The sequence below is a fragment of the Artemia franciscana genome, chromosome 5 (assembly GCF_032884065.1).
Source record: "Artemia franciscana chromosome 5, ASM3288406v1, whole genome shotgun sequence".
Taxonomy (NCBI): domain Eukaryota; kingdom Metazoa; phylum Arthropoda; class Branchiopoda; order Anostraca; family Artemiidae; genus Artemia; species Artemia franciscana.
The window spans coordinates 18,139,254-18,157,535 of NC_088867.1; the positions used below are offsets into that span (position 1 = coordinate 18,139,254).

Below are 18,282 nucleotides of genomic sequence, written 5' to 3' on the forward strand. Positions count from 1 at the left end.
TAGCTCGTGTTCTTCTTTTTTTTCTTTTTTGTGGTTTCTTCGATTTTAGTCTCTAAGCTAATTTTATTTTATAAAACGAACACAGAATCAAGCAAAATTTTTTTTCATCTGTGTGATTAACCAGGAAATGAAACAAATTATGACTATATCTTTTATAGCTGAGTTTATAGTTGTTGTTTTTATTTAATTTTTACCATCTACCTCTTATCTTTTTGGCGCTTTCTTTGATTTTAGACTCTAACCTTGTCCTTTCTTATAAGACGAAGACAGAATTGATCAAATGTATTTTCTTTATCTGCGTTATTTAACTACCATCCACTACGTTTTATGACTACTAACTGTATGTCACTTTACGGTTTTTGTCAGGAGAGACAGAGTGGAGAGAGTTAATGATAGAGAAATATCAAAAAGTGCTAATAGAACTTGGACGAATGAAATCAAAAGTATAACCACCGTGGTATAGAAGCATTTTAAATAATTATTTTAGAATGCAGTCATTTTGCGTAAAAGTTGCATTAGCGGAGCGCATTTTTGCGTACAGACAATATGAAGAGATGCATTTTGGGACATGCTTTTTAAATATATCTCTCCATAATAGTATTTTACAGGTACTCTCTTCCTGCCTTCTGTTGAAAGATGTCGCAGTTTTGAAAAGAATACTAATTTTAGGAGAGGGAGAGCTTCATACCACTGTACTTTTTCTTATCTCTACGGCTTTCCCCTCTTTTTTTTCTTTTTTTAGCTGATTCTAAGAAGCCACGTAGGGAAATAAAATACATTAAATGAATAATATTATATACTTGAATAATATCAATTTCTTAGGATAGAAAGTCGCAGAAACTTGTTTTTCAAAAACTATAACTAGATTTACATGAAGATTTTACGGTCGTTGCCACAACTTGGGCTATAACTGCACTTGAGAGTATTCAGATCGACTCAAAAACAGACCAACTTAATTTCATGGACTTAACGTCGGAAAGGGATCCTGCTATTCAATTAAATGCGCTATAGTTTTTATAGTTGTCTTTTCTATTTAAATTACTGAAGAAAAGGGCGGAGTCATTATATATTATCCCCATTTCTCTCTTTTGGTATTTCATTTCGTTTTAGGCTTCATTTTTGTTCATGAGATAAAAAAAAGACCAACCTTTGATGAAATTTTTGATGAAGAAAGTTGTTTATCACCAACTTCGACCAGCTTTGCGTGAAGGTCATTGGATACTGTTGCGACAACTTGATCTGTAACAGCGCTGGAGTGGAGAGACGCCAAGTATGGTACTTTAAAGACCGGCCAACCTTCGGAGGACAAATCAATAGCAACCAATTCTTCCTCAGCAAGGATGATGAGGGCGGATAAATCTAAAAAAGGAACAAAGATAAATGCTTACAAACCCAAAAGTTGACATAAGAACCACATTCACGATACTAACTTATATTGAGTAATATTGGAACCAGATATAGCGTTATGGGGTGGGGGGAAGGGTCCTACATTGAGCATAGCATGACCTGTGATCATTTATTATATTAAAGATACTGGACTACAGTGGTTTTGGGGCCAGATCTTTTACAACTGACTGTGTATATACTTAATAAACTGAATTCATATATTAAATTATATAAAATTTATTAAATATCATTCATATATTATTTTCAATTCGTTAAATCTCATTCAATTTATTTTATTAATATATTAAATTTAGGTTTTTGACTATGTGTTCAAATTTATAACAATTATAAAATTATAAACTAATTATCAATTTTAAACCATTCTTAAATCATAATTATGGACAATACTGCTATATTTCAAAAAAAGTATAGCTGATGCCGGAAAATATATTTTAAATTTGGATTCAGTATGCAAAAACACATTAAAAAACATATTACAAATAGATAAAAATATAGGAACTAGTTAATTTTATAATTCTATATTACTGATGTAAATCGTGGATTTCAGTAAACTTAATTATGGATGATAGTGTTTTGTTTCAGAAGTGAGCAAAACTGATTTCAAGAACCGATTCAGCATCTCAAAAATAACATAAATCAATTTAAAAAACCTTGGCACTAAAAAACAAAACAAAAAAAACAATAATAATCCTGTTGAGTTTTCAACGGTTAACTCAATGGTAGCGGTTTTAACTGTCTGCCTTCTCTTTTCTTTACTAAGATGCTTTTACAGTAAATATACGGCCTTATGGGACTTGTTCTTTTTTATATTAAGAATTTGTAATTTCGAACAAAATCAAAATTTATCTGTTTCTCTATAATCCTTGTTCAAACCCTGAGAGAGTGAGAGTTCAAGTTCCCTCCACAAAAAAATTACTTAAAAAAAATTTATAATTTTTAGTAAAAAAGAATTGTAATATTATAAACAATATTATAAATGGAAGGTCCCAATTTCTGTTCATTACAATGGTGTAAAAGAGCCGGATCTTAATCATATATTCCTTTCTTTTTATTAGAATAAAGAGTTAATGAAAAGGAAGATATAATTTCATTAGCTGAAACCTGCATTTTTATAAAGTGACTCAAGTATAAGTAAGACAAATAAAGTTATGCCAGCACAGACATTTCCAATATTAAGAGCAATTTCTTTTTCTTGTTGTTATGAAAAGAAGGATATAATTGAAAAAAATGTAACCGTATGTATGAAAGATAAAAGGAATTAGAAGCTTTGTCTTGGAACTTTTTGGCAAATATGTTTAAGGGATTTAAGTAACGCTCAACGTATTACACATTTTTAATTTTTAATAAAAACATTAACATTAAACATTTTTTTTAAAATTCTGATTGCATTAAGATTACATATATGATCCTCACGAATCAGAATTCAGATGGCAGTAACTTTATAGCAGTAAATTACGATTAACTATCCGGTATAGCGCATGCAAAATAATTCCTTAGACCACACTGCCTTTTCATTTACAACTGGAACAAAAAAGTTAAAAAACAAACAGGTAAAATTTTTTTAAAAGACAGTGAAAATGACGAATTAAACCCTTTAAACTCTTTAATGATGATAAAAGTCTGAATAGTTCGGCTTCATATTTGCGCATTTTCGGACATAAACATAACATATGGAAAAACACAATAGACGTTATACAATAAAAATAAAACCGAAAGAAAAAAAACACAAAATTAAACCATATACAACATATTAAGGAAACAAAGTACAAATAATTACGCAACAACACAAGATGTAATTATTTATTTTCTGGTTCTTTGACATACTGGGTTTTGTTTACATAAGTTTTTTTTTTCGTTTCTCTTTTTATTGCATACCCCTTTTGTTTTTCATTATATGTTTTGTTTATGTCCTAAAATGTCCGAATGTGAAGCCAAGGTATTTAGACTTTTGTTATTCCCGTAGTAAAAAGCTATTATTTTACACTGCATTAAGAAATTTGTTTCTTATTGATATGTTTTCGTTTTAACTATATCTTATACTAATTTCTAAAAAAGAAAGATTTACACTAAAAAACAAACCTTATAATTTCAACACATCAATGAAAGGTAAAGGAAACCAGAAAGTTTGGTTTGGAACTTTTGTCTGACAAATGCTGTTCAACTTATTTCGACGACAAAAATAATTTATTTATTTTTAAAAATTTTAATTGCATTATGATCATTTATATTGACGTCACCAATCAGAATACAGATAGTAGCAGCTTTTTATTTTCTTTTATTTCATGTAAACTTGAAATTACACAACGCTAATATATACATTAAAATTAACTATCAAATACCGTATACCGACATTTGAAAGAATTACACTGAAAAAAAATAACTTTTAAAAAAATCCTTGAATATCACCGCATTTATGAAAGATAAAAGAAACTAAGAAGTTTAATTTGAAACTATTTTATCACTAGATTTAAAGAATCTGAATTCAACCAATGCGTTTTTTACGTATTACAACGACAAAAATATTTGTTTCAGAGTTCTTATTGCATAATGATCAAATGAATAATCTTCCCGAATTAGATTTCAGATGGCAGAATCTATTGTTTTTTTTCATTAACTGAAAAATTGAGATTACACACGAATAGTTTCGAGACAACAATTCGAAATATACTATACTATATTGTGATAGGTCAAAGATTTATGTTAAAACAAATTCTACAATTTCACTCCATGCCTGAAAAATAAGAGCTATTAGAAAGTTCAATCTTGAACTTTTGTAATGGCTACAATTAAGATATACTACTTCAACAACTGCTGTTCAATGTCTTTCAACAATAAAAGCTCCTTTTTGTAATTTTTCTCCAAAAGATTGAAATTTTTTCTCCTAAAATTTATTACATAATTGCAGAATTTCTAAGAGAAAAGCCTTTTTTAAAATTAAAAAAAAAACAAGTTTTTTAATGAAAGTAAGGAGCGACATTTAAACTTAAAACGAACAGAAATTACTTCGTATATGAAAGAGGCTGCTTCCTCATCAACGCCCCACTCTTTACGCTAAAGTTTGACTCTCTCTCAATTCTTCTTTTTAAAACAGTAAAAAAAACTTTAGCGTAAAGAGCGGGGCGTTGATGAGGAAGCAGCCTCTTTCATATACGAAATAATTTCTGTTCGTTTTAAGTTTTAATGTCGCTCCTTACTTTCAGTTAAAAACTTGTTATTTTTTATTTAATTTCTGAACGTTATTGAATCAATTAAGTTTTGATTTTGGCTCTCCGCAGAGGAATAATTAAAACGAAATTTGCATATTATTTTTTTTTGGCTAAATGGCTTTCTCATAATTTTGATCGAATGATTTTGAGAAAAAAAAGAGCGGGGGAGGAAGCCTAGTTGCCCTCCGATTTTTTGGTTAATTAAAAAGGGAACTAGAACTTTTGATTTTTTACGAATCTTTTTATTAGTAAAAGATTTACGTAACTTATAAATTAGCTTACGTAAAGAACTTTTGTATTCTCGTGTTTTTATTACATATATGAGGGGGTTCGCCCCCTCGTCAGTACCTCGCTCTTTACACTAAAGCTTAAAGTTTGTCCCAATTCATTAAGAACGACCCCTGAATCATAAAAGCCGTAGAATAGATAGTTGAAATTACTAAAAATACTTTAGCGTAAAGAGCGAGGTATTAGGAGGAGGTGAGCCCCTCATATGGATAATAATTTCTGTTTGTTATAAGTTTTAATGCTGTTCCTTACCTCCATCTGAAAAAACTTTTTCATATTTATTTTTTCATTGTTTTTTTAAATAATGCTAGTAAATCCCTTCGTGGAAATTTTCTTCCCCCATGACAAATTCTCGATGGAAAGTTCCCCCAACATATCCCCCTTTTCTCAACCCCTCCCCCCAACCAAAAAAATCCTCCTGAAAAGGTCTGTACACTTCCCAATAACCATTACTATATGGTCAAATATACTCATACGGACTATATGGTCAAAGTTTGTAACTTGTTGCCCCTCCCACGGGGACTGTGGGGGAGTAAGTCGTCCCCAAGGACATGGTTATAAGGTTTTTCGACTGCGCTGAATAAAATAGCTATCTCAGAATTTTGATCCGTTGACTTTGGGAAAATAATTAGCGTGGGAGGGGGCCTAGATGCCCTCCAATTTTTTTGGTCACTTAAAAGGGGCACTAGAACTTTTCCGTTAGAATGAGCCCTCTTGCAACATTCTAGGACAACTGGGTCGATACGATCACCCCTGGAAAAAAAAAACAAAACAACAAAAAAAACAAACAAAAAAATAAACACACATCCGTGATCTGCCTTCTGGCAAAAAAAATTCCACATTTTTGTAGATAAGAGCTTGAAACTTCTACATTAGGGTTTTCTGATACGCTGAATCTGATAGTGTGATTTTCTTTAAGATTCTATGACTTTTAGGGGGCGTGTCCCCCCATTTTCTAAAATAATGCAAATTTTCTAAGGCTCGTAACTTTTGATGGGTAAGACTAAACTTGATGAAACTTATATATTTAAAATTAGCATTAAAATGCGATTCTTTTGATGGATCTATTGGTATCAAAATTCCATTTTTTAGAGTTTTGGTTACTATTGAGCCGGGTCGCTCCTTACTACAGTTCGTTACCACGAACTGTTTGATAAGGTGCTAGCGCTTTAGTAATAACAACCTAAGAAGTAGATACTTAGTAAGACAACGCTGTTTCTAGCTCTCCTCCCCCAGCCTTCCACTCCATTTTGTGCACTTCGATAGTTTTTTGTTTCTTTTTTACTTAAAAAACATCTCTCAGTTGCACTTTTGACAATTGCTTATAAAGCAGACAAGATTTATCTTCATCCTTTGTATTAATATTCAACATCTGTTACATATTCTACATTACTAGGTACACAATTCAAACTCAAATTATTCCTGGGATTTATTTTAAAATAAACTAATGAAGACCTAAAGGAAACCATAGCAAAAATACAGTAAAAACTAGATATGAAACTTTCAAGTCTCTGTGAAATTGATTCCTTTAAGCTATCCTAGGTTTTAAAGCAATATAAAGAGAATTATCGTCAAACAAATATGCTGATTTTGGAAAAGAAGACAACAACTTCACTTTTCTGCCTAGAATAGAAACAATCGTTATAAAAGAATAAAAATTGTGCAACGCGTATAACTAGAATATAATGTTTCTTTTACAGGGAAAGGCTAGAGGGCCACTTCAAAAAATGACAAAAAAATTAGATCAAAAGCTTTCATATTTCAATCTGTCTCTACTTTTTTACTCGAATAAATATCAAAATAACATTTTTAAATAACCAAAAAATATCCAAGCATTTTCAGCCCTAAGTGACTGCTTCAAGGACAAATTGGAGAAGCCGATCACGTGTCGGTTATATAATAGACATTGTACAATTTCGATCGCGAATGATGCGTGCATGACACAAGAAACTAGTCAAGCAACTTCTTTATACCACGCAATTAGCTTTGTTTTGGTTGCAAAATAAATTGTAGCTATATTTTATTTAAGTATTTAGTTTGTATTTGGGTTTGGTTTATGCAAACAAATTTGGGCTATATATTTGCCCGTTAGGGGGGTGGGGTAAAGCATAGCATATATTGAATACAGCAATGGTTAGTTTACGTATTTAATAAATACTAAGCTTTACCCCCACCCCCACCCCCTGATGTGCAAATATATAGCCTAAATTTGTTTCTAAACTAGTATATATTCGTCATATTTTGTTTCATTTCATTAGCATTAATCGAACTTCACTTCCCGAGTGTCTATTATATAACCGATAAGTACCCGGATGTGTTATACAAAACTATAATTGAGAAAAAAAAAAACAAAGAAAAAAATAACTTTTAAAAGCCGCAGTTGTTCTAAGGAAAGTAGTCAGAACAATAATATGTCAAACCTGGCTTTTATCTTCAGAGCAAAATTTACAGCATTTTACTGAAAACCGCAGATTAATATATCTGAACACGAAGACGTTGCCAAAGACATCACCAGACTGGTGACTTGCTCAGGTTTGTTAACTGTGTAACTTGTAAATAAAAATATATACACAAAACTTTCAAAACTTTCAGAGGTAGAGGAGAAATGATAAATAGTTCAACATTTCAAAAGGGGCACTGACCAGAATCCTTTTCCTTCCACAAAAATCCTTTTGATTGGCATGCTCTTCGTCGGGCTTAATTTAGATGATAATTATTATCTAGGTTAAGCCATATACAGAGTGGCCAACGACAAGAAGAAAATATTTGGGCTCTCTGATATCATACTAATTTTAATCCATGCTTTTGATCTACCATCATTTATAGTATTCTTGGAATACTGCTTATTTATCGTTTTTGTCACTTTGTTTAATAACGTTTGAACCTTATTATAAATAAACTACAGCTAATTCATCAGTTGACAGAAAGACCTTATCTTTTCTATATTTTTGGTCTTTAATTAGGAGTAATCAAAATGTCAACCAAAGCAATTGGAACCTATTGCCTGTAAACTAGAGTGTGTAATTATGAAATAGTTCACGGTTAATTTTATACTTGTTTTCATATGTACGCAAAGAATTGATCTATTAATTACTATAGATATAAACTACAACTTAGTACCTGCAAACTAGAGTCTGCAAATTATGGAATAGTTTAGGGATAATTTTATACTTGTTTGCATAGGTGCACAAAGAACTGACCATATAATTATAATAATTATCAGCAAAAGTACACAAAAATGCTTTCAAAATGCTATTTACAGTGGAAGAAAAATTTGGAATTGGGATTTTAATGAAAACCCCCTTCCATACGCAGTTTCGCAGTAACTAAAATGTAGTAAAAAAAAACTATAGCTAAGTTTTATAAAATATAAATGCTTCTCTGTGCTAGTATATAATAAAGGGTTTTGAATGCTTATAAAAGACAAATGCTATGTGCGGTGTGTTATCAATGTTTGTTTGCAGTTTGTCGAGGGACGGGTGCAAAAGGATCAAGGCTCAGGCCTCAAAGGCCCATGGCCTCCACACCCTAGGCAGGTGAGCTTGGAGAGTCACACTACTGATTCCCACTCCACCCCAGGACTCGAGATTGGTGACACCAGGATTCGATCTCACTTCCCAAAAGACATATCAATGTTTATATTGCCATACTCGTGATAGCTATAAGTACCAAGGACAGTGAAAATAAAATCAGACATCCTGAATTGATCAAATAAAAACATACATAACCATATATCTGAAGAATTAGAAGAAGAAAAAACTGGGACATCTAATCTTTAGTTAAAACGATCTCCATATGCGGTAATGCAGTTTTTGGTAGCAGCCAGTACCAAATTAAAAAGAGCAAATCTAAGCAAAATTAGCTTAAAAAAATTCCAAAACACATGGTGCCAAACACAATAAGAAGACGCAGCTTTCATTTGAGAGCATAGTTTGTTTTTGTATTAAGCATATTCTTAATATAAAAATTTTTACAGACGAAAAGCATTGTCAAGTTTTTTTTGTCACTTATTATGTCACTAATTAATTGTCACTTATTAATTGTCACTAATTATTTTTGCTTATTGATTCTCATTGTTCAACGAGGCAAGACTGACAAAAATTCGGTAATACACTACAACCTTTGTAATTTTGAGACAATCAACAGATTTATCCCGATTTAGAAAATCCCGATTTTCAGGCACGAATAGCCCTAAGGGGAGTCCTAAGGGAGTGAAAAAATACTTTTATTTTGATGTCCTTCCTAGTTCTAAAGCTAATTTATTGTTCAATTTATAACTTGGAGGGTAAAAATGAATGAAGTGTTTCTCTGCATATCTTAATCATACAGATAAATGTTCCAGTTCTCCAATTACCGTTGTATATAACTCTTTAAAGGAGTTGGGCGGGCAAATGAAAAGCAAAATAGAAAATCCAGGCAAAAACAGCCAGCATGCTCTGAAGCTTCGAAGCGTAAAAGCACTCTGTTATCTTCGAGCCAGTCTCGAGTGCCAAGATTTTTAAAGGCGAAGTCCCAAACTTAATCGCAGCTGAAGAAAAGGAAACAAAAAAAAATTGAAGGAAGGCCAATAAATGAGTTCAAATCAATGACCCATTTATTGAATCAAGGCAATTGGTTGACTTTTAAAATTTTCCATTTATAAGGAAGTAAGAAAAAAAACAAGAAAAAAATAATTTTAAACAAAACTTTATAAATAAAACAAAAAACTTTAAACAAAGGAATTCTTGAATTCTTTGCTGTCAGCTCTTAAAAGAATTATAAAAAATATCACGGTTAAAATCAAAATTAATCTGAAGCAAAAACATTAATCTGAACTGATTACTTGGACCAAGGCAGTAGATTGACTTCTTACATTGTAAATTCTCAAGGCAATTCTAGGAAATTTTTGGATTAAAAATAAAAATTAGCTTTTAAGTTTTGGCTATCGTATGATCACCTACGAAATGCGGATTTGAGTAAATCCCTACTAAAATGAATGCTTCGAAGAGAAGTGAAACTAAAAATTTGACTTTGGCAAGTATTATCAAACAGTTTGTGGTAACGAACTATAAGTAAGGAGCGAACCGGCTCAATAGTAACCGAAACTCTGAAAAACTAAATTTTGTAACAAATAGATACATCCAAAGAATCAGATTTTTACGTTGATTTAAAATATATAAGTTTATTCAAGTTTAGTCCTACCCACAAAAAGTTACGAACCTGAGAAAATTTGCCTAATTTTCGAAAAAGGGGAAAACACCCCCTAAGTCAAAGAATCTTTAGGAAAATATGTTTTTTGTAGAGGTTTCAAACTCCTATCTGCAAAAATATGAAATTTTGTATTTTTGACAGAAGAAAGATCAGAGATGCGTGTTTATTTTACTATTTTTCCCAGGGGTGATCGAATTCACACATTGGTCCAAGAATGTCGCAAGACTGCTAATTCGAACGGAAATTAAAAGTTCTAGGGCCCTTTTTAAGTGACCAAACATTGGGAGGCGACTAGGCCCCCTCCTACGCTCATTTTTTCCCAATGACCGGACCAAATTTTGAGATAGCCATTTTGTTCAACATAGTAAAAAATCTAATAACTGTGTCTTTGAGGACGACTTAACCCCCAGAGTTCCATGGGGGAAGGGCTGAAAGTTAAGAACTTAGCCCACTGTTTACGTATACTATTGATTATTGGGAAGTATACAGAAATTTTCAGGGGGGATTTTTTTGTGGGGGCCAGGGAGAGAGGGTTACGTGCTAGGATCTTTCCATGGAGGAATTTTTAACGGAGGAAGAGAACTCCGTAACGGAGGAAGAGAATTCCAGCATTATTTTAAAAACAATCAGAAATAAAAAAAAATTTAAAAACAAGTTTTATGAACTGAAAGTAAGGAACAACATTAAAACTTAAAATGAACATAAATTATTACGTATATGAGGGGGGTTCACCCCGTCGCTGTTATCTCGCTTTTTACGCTGAAGTATTTTTAGTAATTTAAAAAGAACTATTTATTCTTATAAAATAGCTTTTGGGATTCAGGGGACATTCTTAAAGAATTGGAACCAAATTCGAACTTTAGCGTAAAGGGTGAGGTATTGACGAGGGGCGAACCCCCTCATATTACGTATATAAGGGATATAAATGGCCGATATAAACAATAATTTGTTTGTGTTATTTTTCGGCCAATCTTAGCATTTAATATTATCTTAAGCAGCTTTTTAACTGTGATTTTTCTATGATAATAAACCAAAGATATTGTATGTTTTCGGCTTGTGGTTGTTATTAAATAAAAAAAAACAAGTTTTTTCCAACTGAAAGTAAGGAACAACATTAAAACTAAAAATGAAAAGAAATTATTACGTATAAGAGGGGGTTGCCCCCTTCTCAGTTCCTAACTATTTGCACTAATGTTTGACTTTTTGTTTCAATTTTTTAAGAATAACTCCTGACACACAAGGACCGTTTAAGTAGAACAATAAGCTCAGGATATTGAGGAGAGGGCAACTCCCTCATATACGTAATAACAGCCAAAAGAAAAATCCGAGGAAATTGCGGTTGAAACAGTTCATGGTAACGAACTGTAAGTAAGGAGCGACCCAGCACAATAGTAACAGAATCTGTAAAAAAAAAATAGGTTGCTTTTTTCAAAGATTTTGATACCGATATAAATAAAAAGAATCGTTTTTTATGCTGATTTCAAATACATAAAGTTCGTGAAGTTTGGTCTTACTCATAAAAGATTACGAGCCTGAAATTTTTTTTCCGATTTTCGAAAAAAAAGGGAAACACCCCAAAATGTCAAATTATCTTAATGAAAAACACACCATCAGATTCAGCGTATAAGAGAAACCTACTGTACAGGTTTCAAGCTCCTATCTGCAAAAATGTGGATTCTTTTTTTTTTTTTTGGCCAGAAGAAAGATCACGGATGCCTGTTTATTTGCTTTTTTGTTGTTTTTTATTATTTTTTTCATGGCTGACCGCATCAACTCAGTCGTCCTAGAATATCAGAAGAGGGCTCATTCGAACTGAAATTTAAAGTTCTAGTTCCCTTTTAAGTGACCAAAGAAATTAGAGGGCAACTAGGCCACCTCTCTAGCCACTTTTTTCACAAAATCGTCCGATCAGAATTTTGAGATAGCCATTTTTTACATCGTAGTTGGAAGGCCGAATATTTATGCCTTTGGTTATAACATGACCCCCCCCCCAAGCCACGGAGGAAAGGTCTAAATTATAAAATTTGTCCATTGTTTACGCATAATATTTGTTATTGGGATGCATGCAGTTTTTTATTATTTTTTTCATGGCTGACCGCATCAACTCAGTCGTCCTAGAATATCAGAAGAGGGCTCATTCGAACTGAAATTTAAAGTTCTAGTTCCCTTTTAAGTGACCAAAGAAATTAGAGGGCAACTAGGCCACCTCTCTAGCCACTTTTTTCACAAAATCGTCCGATCAGAATTTTGAGATAGCCATTTTTTACATCGTAGTTGGAAGGCCGAATATTTATGCCTTTGGTTATAACATGACCCCCCCCCCCAAGCCACGGAGGAAAGGTCTAAATTATAAAATTTGTCCATTGTTTACGCATAATATTTGTTATTGGGATGCATGCATACATTTTCGTGTGGGGGGACAAATTTTCTATGGGAAGGGAAGTTTCCAGGGAGTCGACTTGCCAGGGGAAATTATACTCTGCAGGAATTTGCCAGAATTCTTCGACAAAATTCTTTTTATATATCTTGTTTTCTCTTTTCCGTCTCAATCTTACGCATGGAGTGGTTAAGAGTAACTGTCTAGGGTAAATTTTCACCGGGATTGAATTGTCTAGAGGATATTTTCATGGTGAGGGGGTTTCTCCGTGGAAGAGGGGGGGGGGTCATATTTCCTGGTATTATTTAAAAACGATCAGAATTTAAATAAAAAACATTTTTTTTTCTACTGAAAGTAAAGATCGACATTAAAACTTAAAACGAAAAGGAATTATTCCGTATATGGATGGGGCTGTCCCCTCCTCAACCCCCCGCTCATTACACTAAGTTTGAGTCTTTCTCTCAGCTCTTTTTTTTTAATAAAAAACTTTAGCACAAAGAGCGGGGCCTTGAGGAGGGTACTGGCCCTTTAATATCTGGAATAATTTCTGTTCGTTTTAAGTTTTAATGTCGCTCTTTACTTTCAGTAGAAAAAACAAGTTTTTTTTATTTAATTAAAACCAGTAACGTATCTTCCATAGCGTCTTTTTTGGTACACTGTTTATTGCAATAAATTTATAGCATGAAACATTCAAATTACAAAATAAAAAGTATATAAAGCATTTCCAGAAAGCTAAAGTTTGATTTGGCAATTTTAAAAGATATTCCAATCTGTGCAAACAACATTAGAAAAGGGTAAATAAATACATTTGGTACGTGCTAAAATTAAACTAAACCATTCTGTTTTCCAAACATGATCTTGGATTTTAAGTAAAGAATTGTCTATACCTGGAAGATTAAATTTCAGTGCTGAAATTTTACGTAATATCTTTCAGTGCATAAAAGCATTTTTTTCAGGCAGTGGCTTCAATTTGGAGGAAAGGGAGCAAGAAAACACTATTATGAGGGAGAGCAATATTTTCACTGGAAAATGCCTCTTTTGGCGTCTTCATTGAAAAACAAGAGCTAATAGATCATATGGCAATTGTGACGAAGCAAGAAGAGCTAAGAGCCAAGAGCTCATATGGTATGAGCTCTAATAAAATAATATGAAAAAAACTTCGTTTTCTTAAAGAGTTAAAGAGGCTGCGTCCCAAAGTCGAACCTTAAAACGTACAGGAATTAGAAGAGGCAGTTGGGGGGCTGCCGCCCACCAAACCCCCCGCTTTTAAAGACTCTTTTGTACAGGTTTTTTTTGTGGGGGGACTTCATTGTTACTAATTACTAGTTTCGGCGCAATGGTTCTCCTGTACTCTTGTGTTTAACATTTTTCGAAGTTATTCCATTATTCATTCATTTCAATTTTTTGTTAATTAAAAGAGGGCCTTTCCGAAGCCAAGAGCGGAGGGGTAGCAAAAAAAAAAAACCTGCACAAAAGAGTCTTTAAAAGCGGGGGGTTTGATGGGCGGCAGCCCCCCTACTGCCTCTTCTAATTCCTGTACGTTTTAAGGTTCGACTTTGGGACGCAGCCTCTTTAACTCTTTAAGAAAACGAAGTTTTTTTCATATTATTTCTGTACGTTTTTCTACAATCCATGGTGGATGTAATTTGATAATTCCTGTACTCCTCGTACAGGAATTAGGAGAGGAACTTGGGTGGCTGCCGCCCCCCCCCGCTTTTAAATAATTGTATAAAATAGAAAAAAATAGATAGAATGACCGAAATGTTTCTTTTGCTCATAAGAAGCTAATATTCTGTTATCTCTCAAATGATAAGGTGTTATCAAAATTATACACTTTTATTTTGATGTTGTGAAAAAAACCGCCCGTAAGGGACTTGAACCCTTGACCCAAGGATTAAAAGTCCCAGGCTTTACCGACTGAGGTAACCACTTGCTTGTGTGTAAATATAACTTCTAAATAAATTTTAAAAATTTCAAATTAACATGGGCTCTTATGGAGAAATTCGTTAATTAAGTAGCTAATGTGTGGTTTCTGGAAAACAGGGAAGGAGTTATCGGATCGAGCTGAAATTTCGCGGATAAGCTCCTGGGCCGTAGGAGACCTTAACTTGTGAATTTCAGCCCGATTGGACAACGTTAAAAGGGGGGTGGGGTTGGGGGGTCGAAACTTTCGGGGGGTTAAGATTTTCCTACGAAACTTTCCAGGAAAATTACTCGGAGAATTCCGCATCGAATGAGTCTTCGTACACTCAGATCCGATATCGGCTGTGACCTGTAGGCGTCGAGGAAAAAAAAGAAAATGAACATTAAGTGGCTATGCGTGGTTTCTGGAAAACAGGGAAGGAGTTATTGGATCGAGCTGAAATTTCGCGGATAAGCTCCTGGGCCCTAGGGGACCTTAACTTGTGAACTTCAGCCCGATCGGACAACGTTAAAAGGGGGCTGGGGTTGACGGGTCGAAACTTTCGGCCAGATTTTCCCCATGAAGGAAAAGTTGGAGGGGGATGAAATTTGGCAGGTTTCTTAGTTGGAGCTCCGGCTACGAAATGCATCCCTCCCCATCCCTCTGCGACCACTGGAACTGAAGATCGCTTAAAATTGTCGTGGTTCGCCTCTTTATAGAGGCACGAGTGTGCCTCCTTGATTCTAAGAATCAATAGATTGATTTAAAATGAAAATCGGAGGCTTAATGACGGTCAGGATTTAAAATAAGAGCTCTGAGTCACGATCTCCTTCTGAATATCAAAATTCATTATATCCGATCACCCACTCGTAAGTTATAAATACCTCATTTTTTCTAATTTTTCCTCTCCCTTTAGCCCCCCAGATGGTTGAATCTGGGAAAACGACTTTATCAAGTCAATTTGTACAGCTCCCTGACACACCTACCAATTTCCATCGTCCTAGAACGTCCAGAAGCACCAAACTCGCCAAATCACTTAAACCCCTCCCTCAAACTCTCCCAAAGAGAGCGAATCCAGTACGGTCACGTCAATCACGTATCAATGACATTTTCTTATTCTATCCACCAAGCTTCATCCCGATTCCTCCACTCCAAGTGTTTTCCAAGATTTCCCCCTCCAACTCCCGCCAATGTCAAAAGATCTGGTCGGGATTTGAAATAAGAGCTCTGAGACATGAATTCCTTCTAAATATCAAATTTCATTAAGATCCAATCACCTATTTGTAAGATAAAAATGCCCCAATTTTCACGTTATCAAAGAATTCCAGATTCCCCCTCCAACTCCCGCCAATGTCACAGGATCTGGTCAGAATTTAAAATTAGAGCTTTAAAGCAGAAAATCCATCTAAATATCAAATTTCATTAAGATCTGGTCACCCTTTCGTAAGTTACAGATACATCAATTTTCAAACTCCACCAAAGACAGCAGATCCGGTCAGGTTATGTCAGTCGCGTATCTTAGACAGGTTTTTATTCTTCCCATCCAGTTTCTTCCTGATCTCTCCGCTTTAAGTATTTTCTAAGATTTCCGGTCCGCCCCCCAACTGCCCCCCCCCCAATGACGCTGGATCCGGTTGAGATTTGAAATAAGAGATCTGAGTTACGAGTTCCTTCTAAATATGAAGTTTAATGAAGATCCGATCACTCCTTCGTAAGTTAAAAATACGTCATTTTTTCTAATTTTTCAGAATTAACCCCCCTCCCCAATAGAGCGGATCCGTTCCGGTTATGTCAATCATGTATCTAGGACTGAACCCCTCCCTTCAACTCCCCCAAAGAGAGCGAATCTAGTACAGCTACGTCAATCACGTACCCACGACATTTGCTTATTTTTTCCCACCAAGTTTCATCCCGATCCCTCCACTGTAACTGTTTTCCAAGATTTTAGGTTTCCCTCTCCCAACTCCCCCCCCCCCCCAATCTCACCAGATCCGGTCGGGATTTAAAATAAGAGCTCTGAGACACGATATCCTTCAAAATATCAAGTTTCATTGAGTTCCGATCACCCGTTCATAAGTTAAAAATACCTCATTTTTTTCTAATTTTTCAGAATTAACCCCCCCCCCCAACTATCCCATTCATTCAGCAAGATAAGACTAAATAGACCAATACACAGTATTCTTGCTCTAGTGGATTGCTATTAGTAAGTTGTAACTAGAAGTTTGTGTTACATGACTACCTGTCAGATTGAAATAAGGGATACAGGTTATCAGATGAAGTTCAGCATTAGATACAGTTTTATTTTCTTTGGGTATAAATCTTTGAATTTAGATTCAATAAAAAAAAACAAGTTTGTTTTTACTGAAAGTAAGGAGCAACATTAAAACTTAAAAAGAATAGAAATTATTCCGTATATAAAAGGGGCTGACCCCTCCTCAACGCCCCACTCTTTACGCTAAAGTTTGACTCTTTGTCACAACTCTACTTTTTAAAACAATAAAAGCTTTAGCGTAAGGAGCGAAGCGTTGAGGGGGCAGCTTTTTTCATATACGTGAATAATTTCTGTTCGTATGAAGTTTTAATGTCGCTTCTTACTTTCAGTTTTAAAAAACACGTTTTTTATTTAATTTCTGAACGTTTTTCAACTAATACGGGTTCGAATTTCACTCATCGTATATGAAAAATTAAAACAAGATTTACATATTAATTTTGGCAGATTTATTCCGTATATGACGGGTCACCCCCTCCTCAATACCTTGTTCTTTACGCTAAAGCTATCAGCAAGACAGGGAAGCCACAACCCCCTTTTTTGGAAGTTCCCTTTTTTCTGATAAGAGAAACTTATTATATTCCCTACACTAACTCCCATCTGCCCTAAAATTCGTCTGTATACCCTTATGGGGTTATCACGTTTGTTACAATGATACAAAAAATATGAAAGAACAAAAAAGCATGCTTTTTTAAAGGAGATAACTGATCCGTTAGGAAATCGTCCCTTATGATGATTCTAAGATTGATTAAAGATTTATCATGTTGAAAAACGTTGATTAAGTATTGAAAACTGAACTTTCTTAACAAGTAATTATTTTAAAAATTCCAAAGTACTGTTTTCTTCGTAATTTGTTCTCGATCTGTCCCTTCACCTGATACGTTTATCTTTACCTGACGCTTCTAATATTCGCTCACCGTTAATAAAATTATCTAAATTAATAAACTTTGCTAAATCAAAGCATGAAATCCCTTAGTTACAACCACCAAAAAAGATACTTCGTCACTATCACAACGCTTATTGGGCTATTGTTTGGATATTCTGATTGCATTATCGTTATCATGAATAAAAAATTCAGATGGCAGCAGGTCTATTTATTTTATTCTAAGCTAAACCGAAATTAGATAGCAATTACTTACAAAATTGGGATTATTACTATGCAATATACTGCACATCAAAATATAGGAATAATATAATAACACTAAATGAAGTAACAAAATACTTATTCTAAGTACTCCACAGAAAAGGTACTTAAAAAAATAATAAATACCTGCATTAAATACTTATGTTTAAATATGTAGGCACTTACAAGATTTTATTTGAGTTTTCAAATGCCTAAATACCTTTCACAGTATACCCGTTTTCCGTTCTACTATGGTATGTCTAAATAGTCATTTTTATTAATAATTCCATTCTACAGACAACATCAAGAAAGTCTATTCTCGAGGTTGTGAAAGCTTCAAATCTGCTTTGTTTTTGCATATTATGTGACCCAGACACATCGTGAGAGCCCGACAGGTTTCTGGTTCTAGTATAAGGTGCACTTCAAAATTACATTACCCTAAAAACTTCTGCTTAGAAGTAAGATTATCCCCCAGCCGAAAAAAAAAGCATTCAACGGATGCTGAAGATGATGAACTGC

General features: G+C 33.9%; 1 protein-coding gene across 2 annotated transcripts in view; it reads right to left on the bottom strand.

The window, feature by feature from the left end:
• The window catches only part of LOC136027044 (lethal(2) giant larvae protein-like), a 275,839-nt gene that overhangs the window by 175,021 nt on the left and 82,536 nt on the right, over positions 1 to 18,282 (bottom strand). For both annotated transcript variants that reach the window (XM_065703968.1, XM_065703966.1), the window contains exon 9: positions 1,148 to 1,359. In XM_065703968.1, coding sequence (XP_065560040.1) covers positions 1,148 to 1,359 — 212 coding nt within the window. The remainder of the gene's footprint in view (positions 1 to 1,147; positions 1,360 to 18,282) is intronic.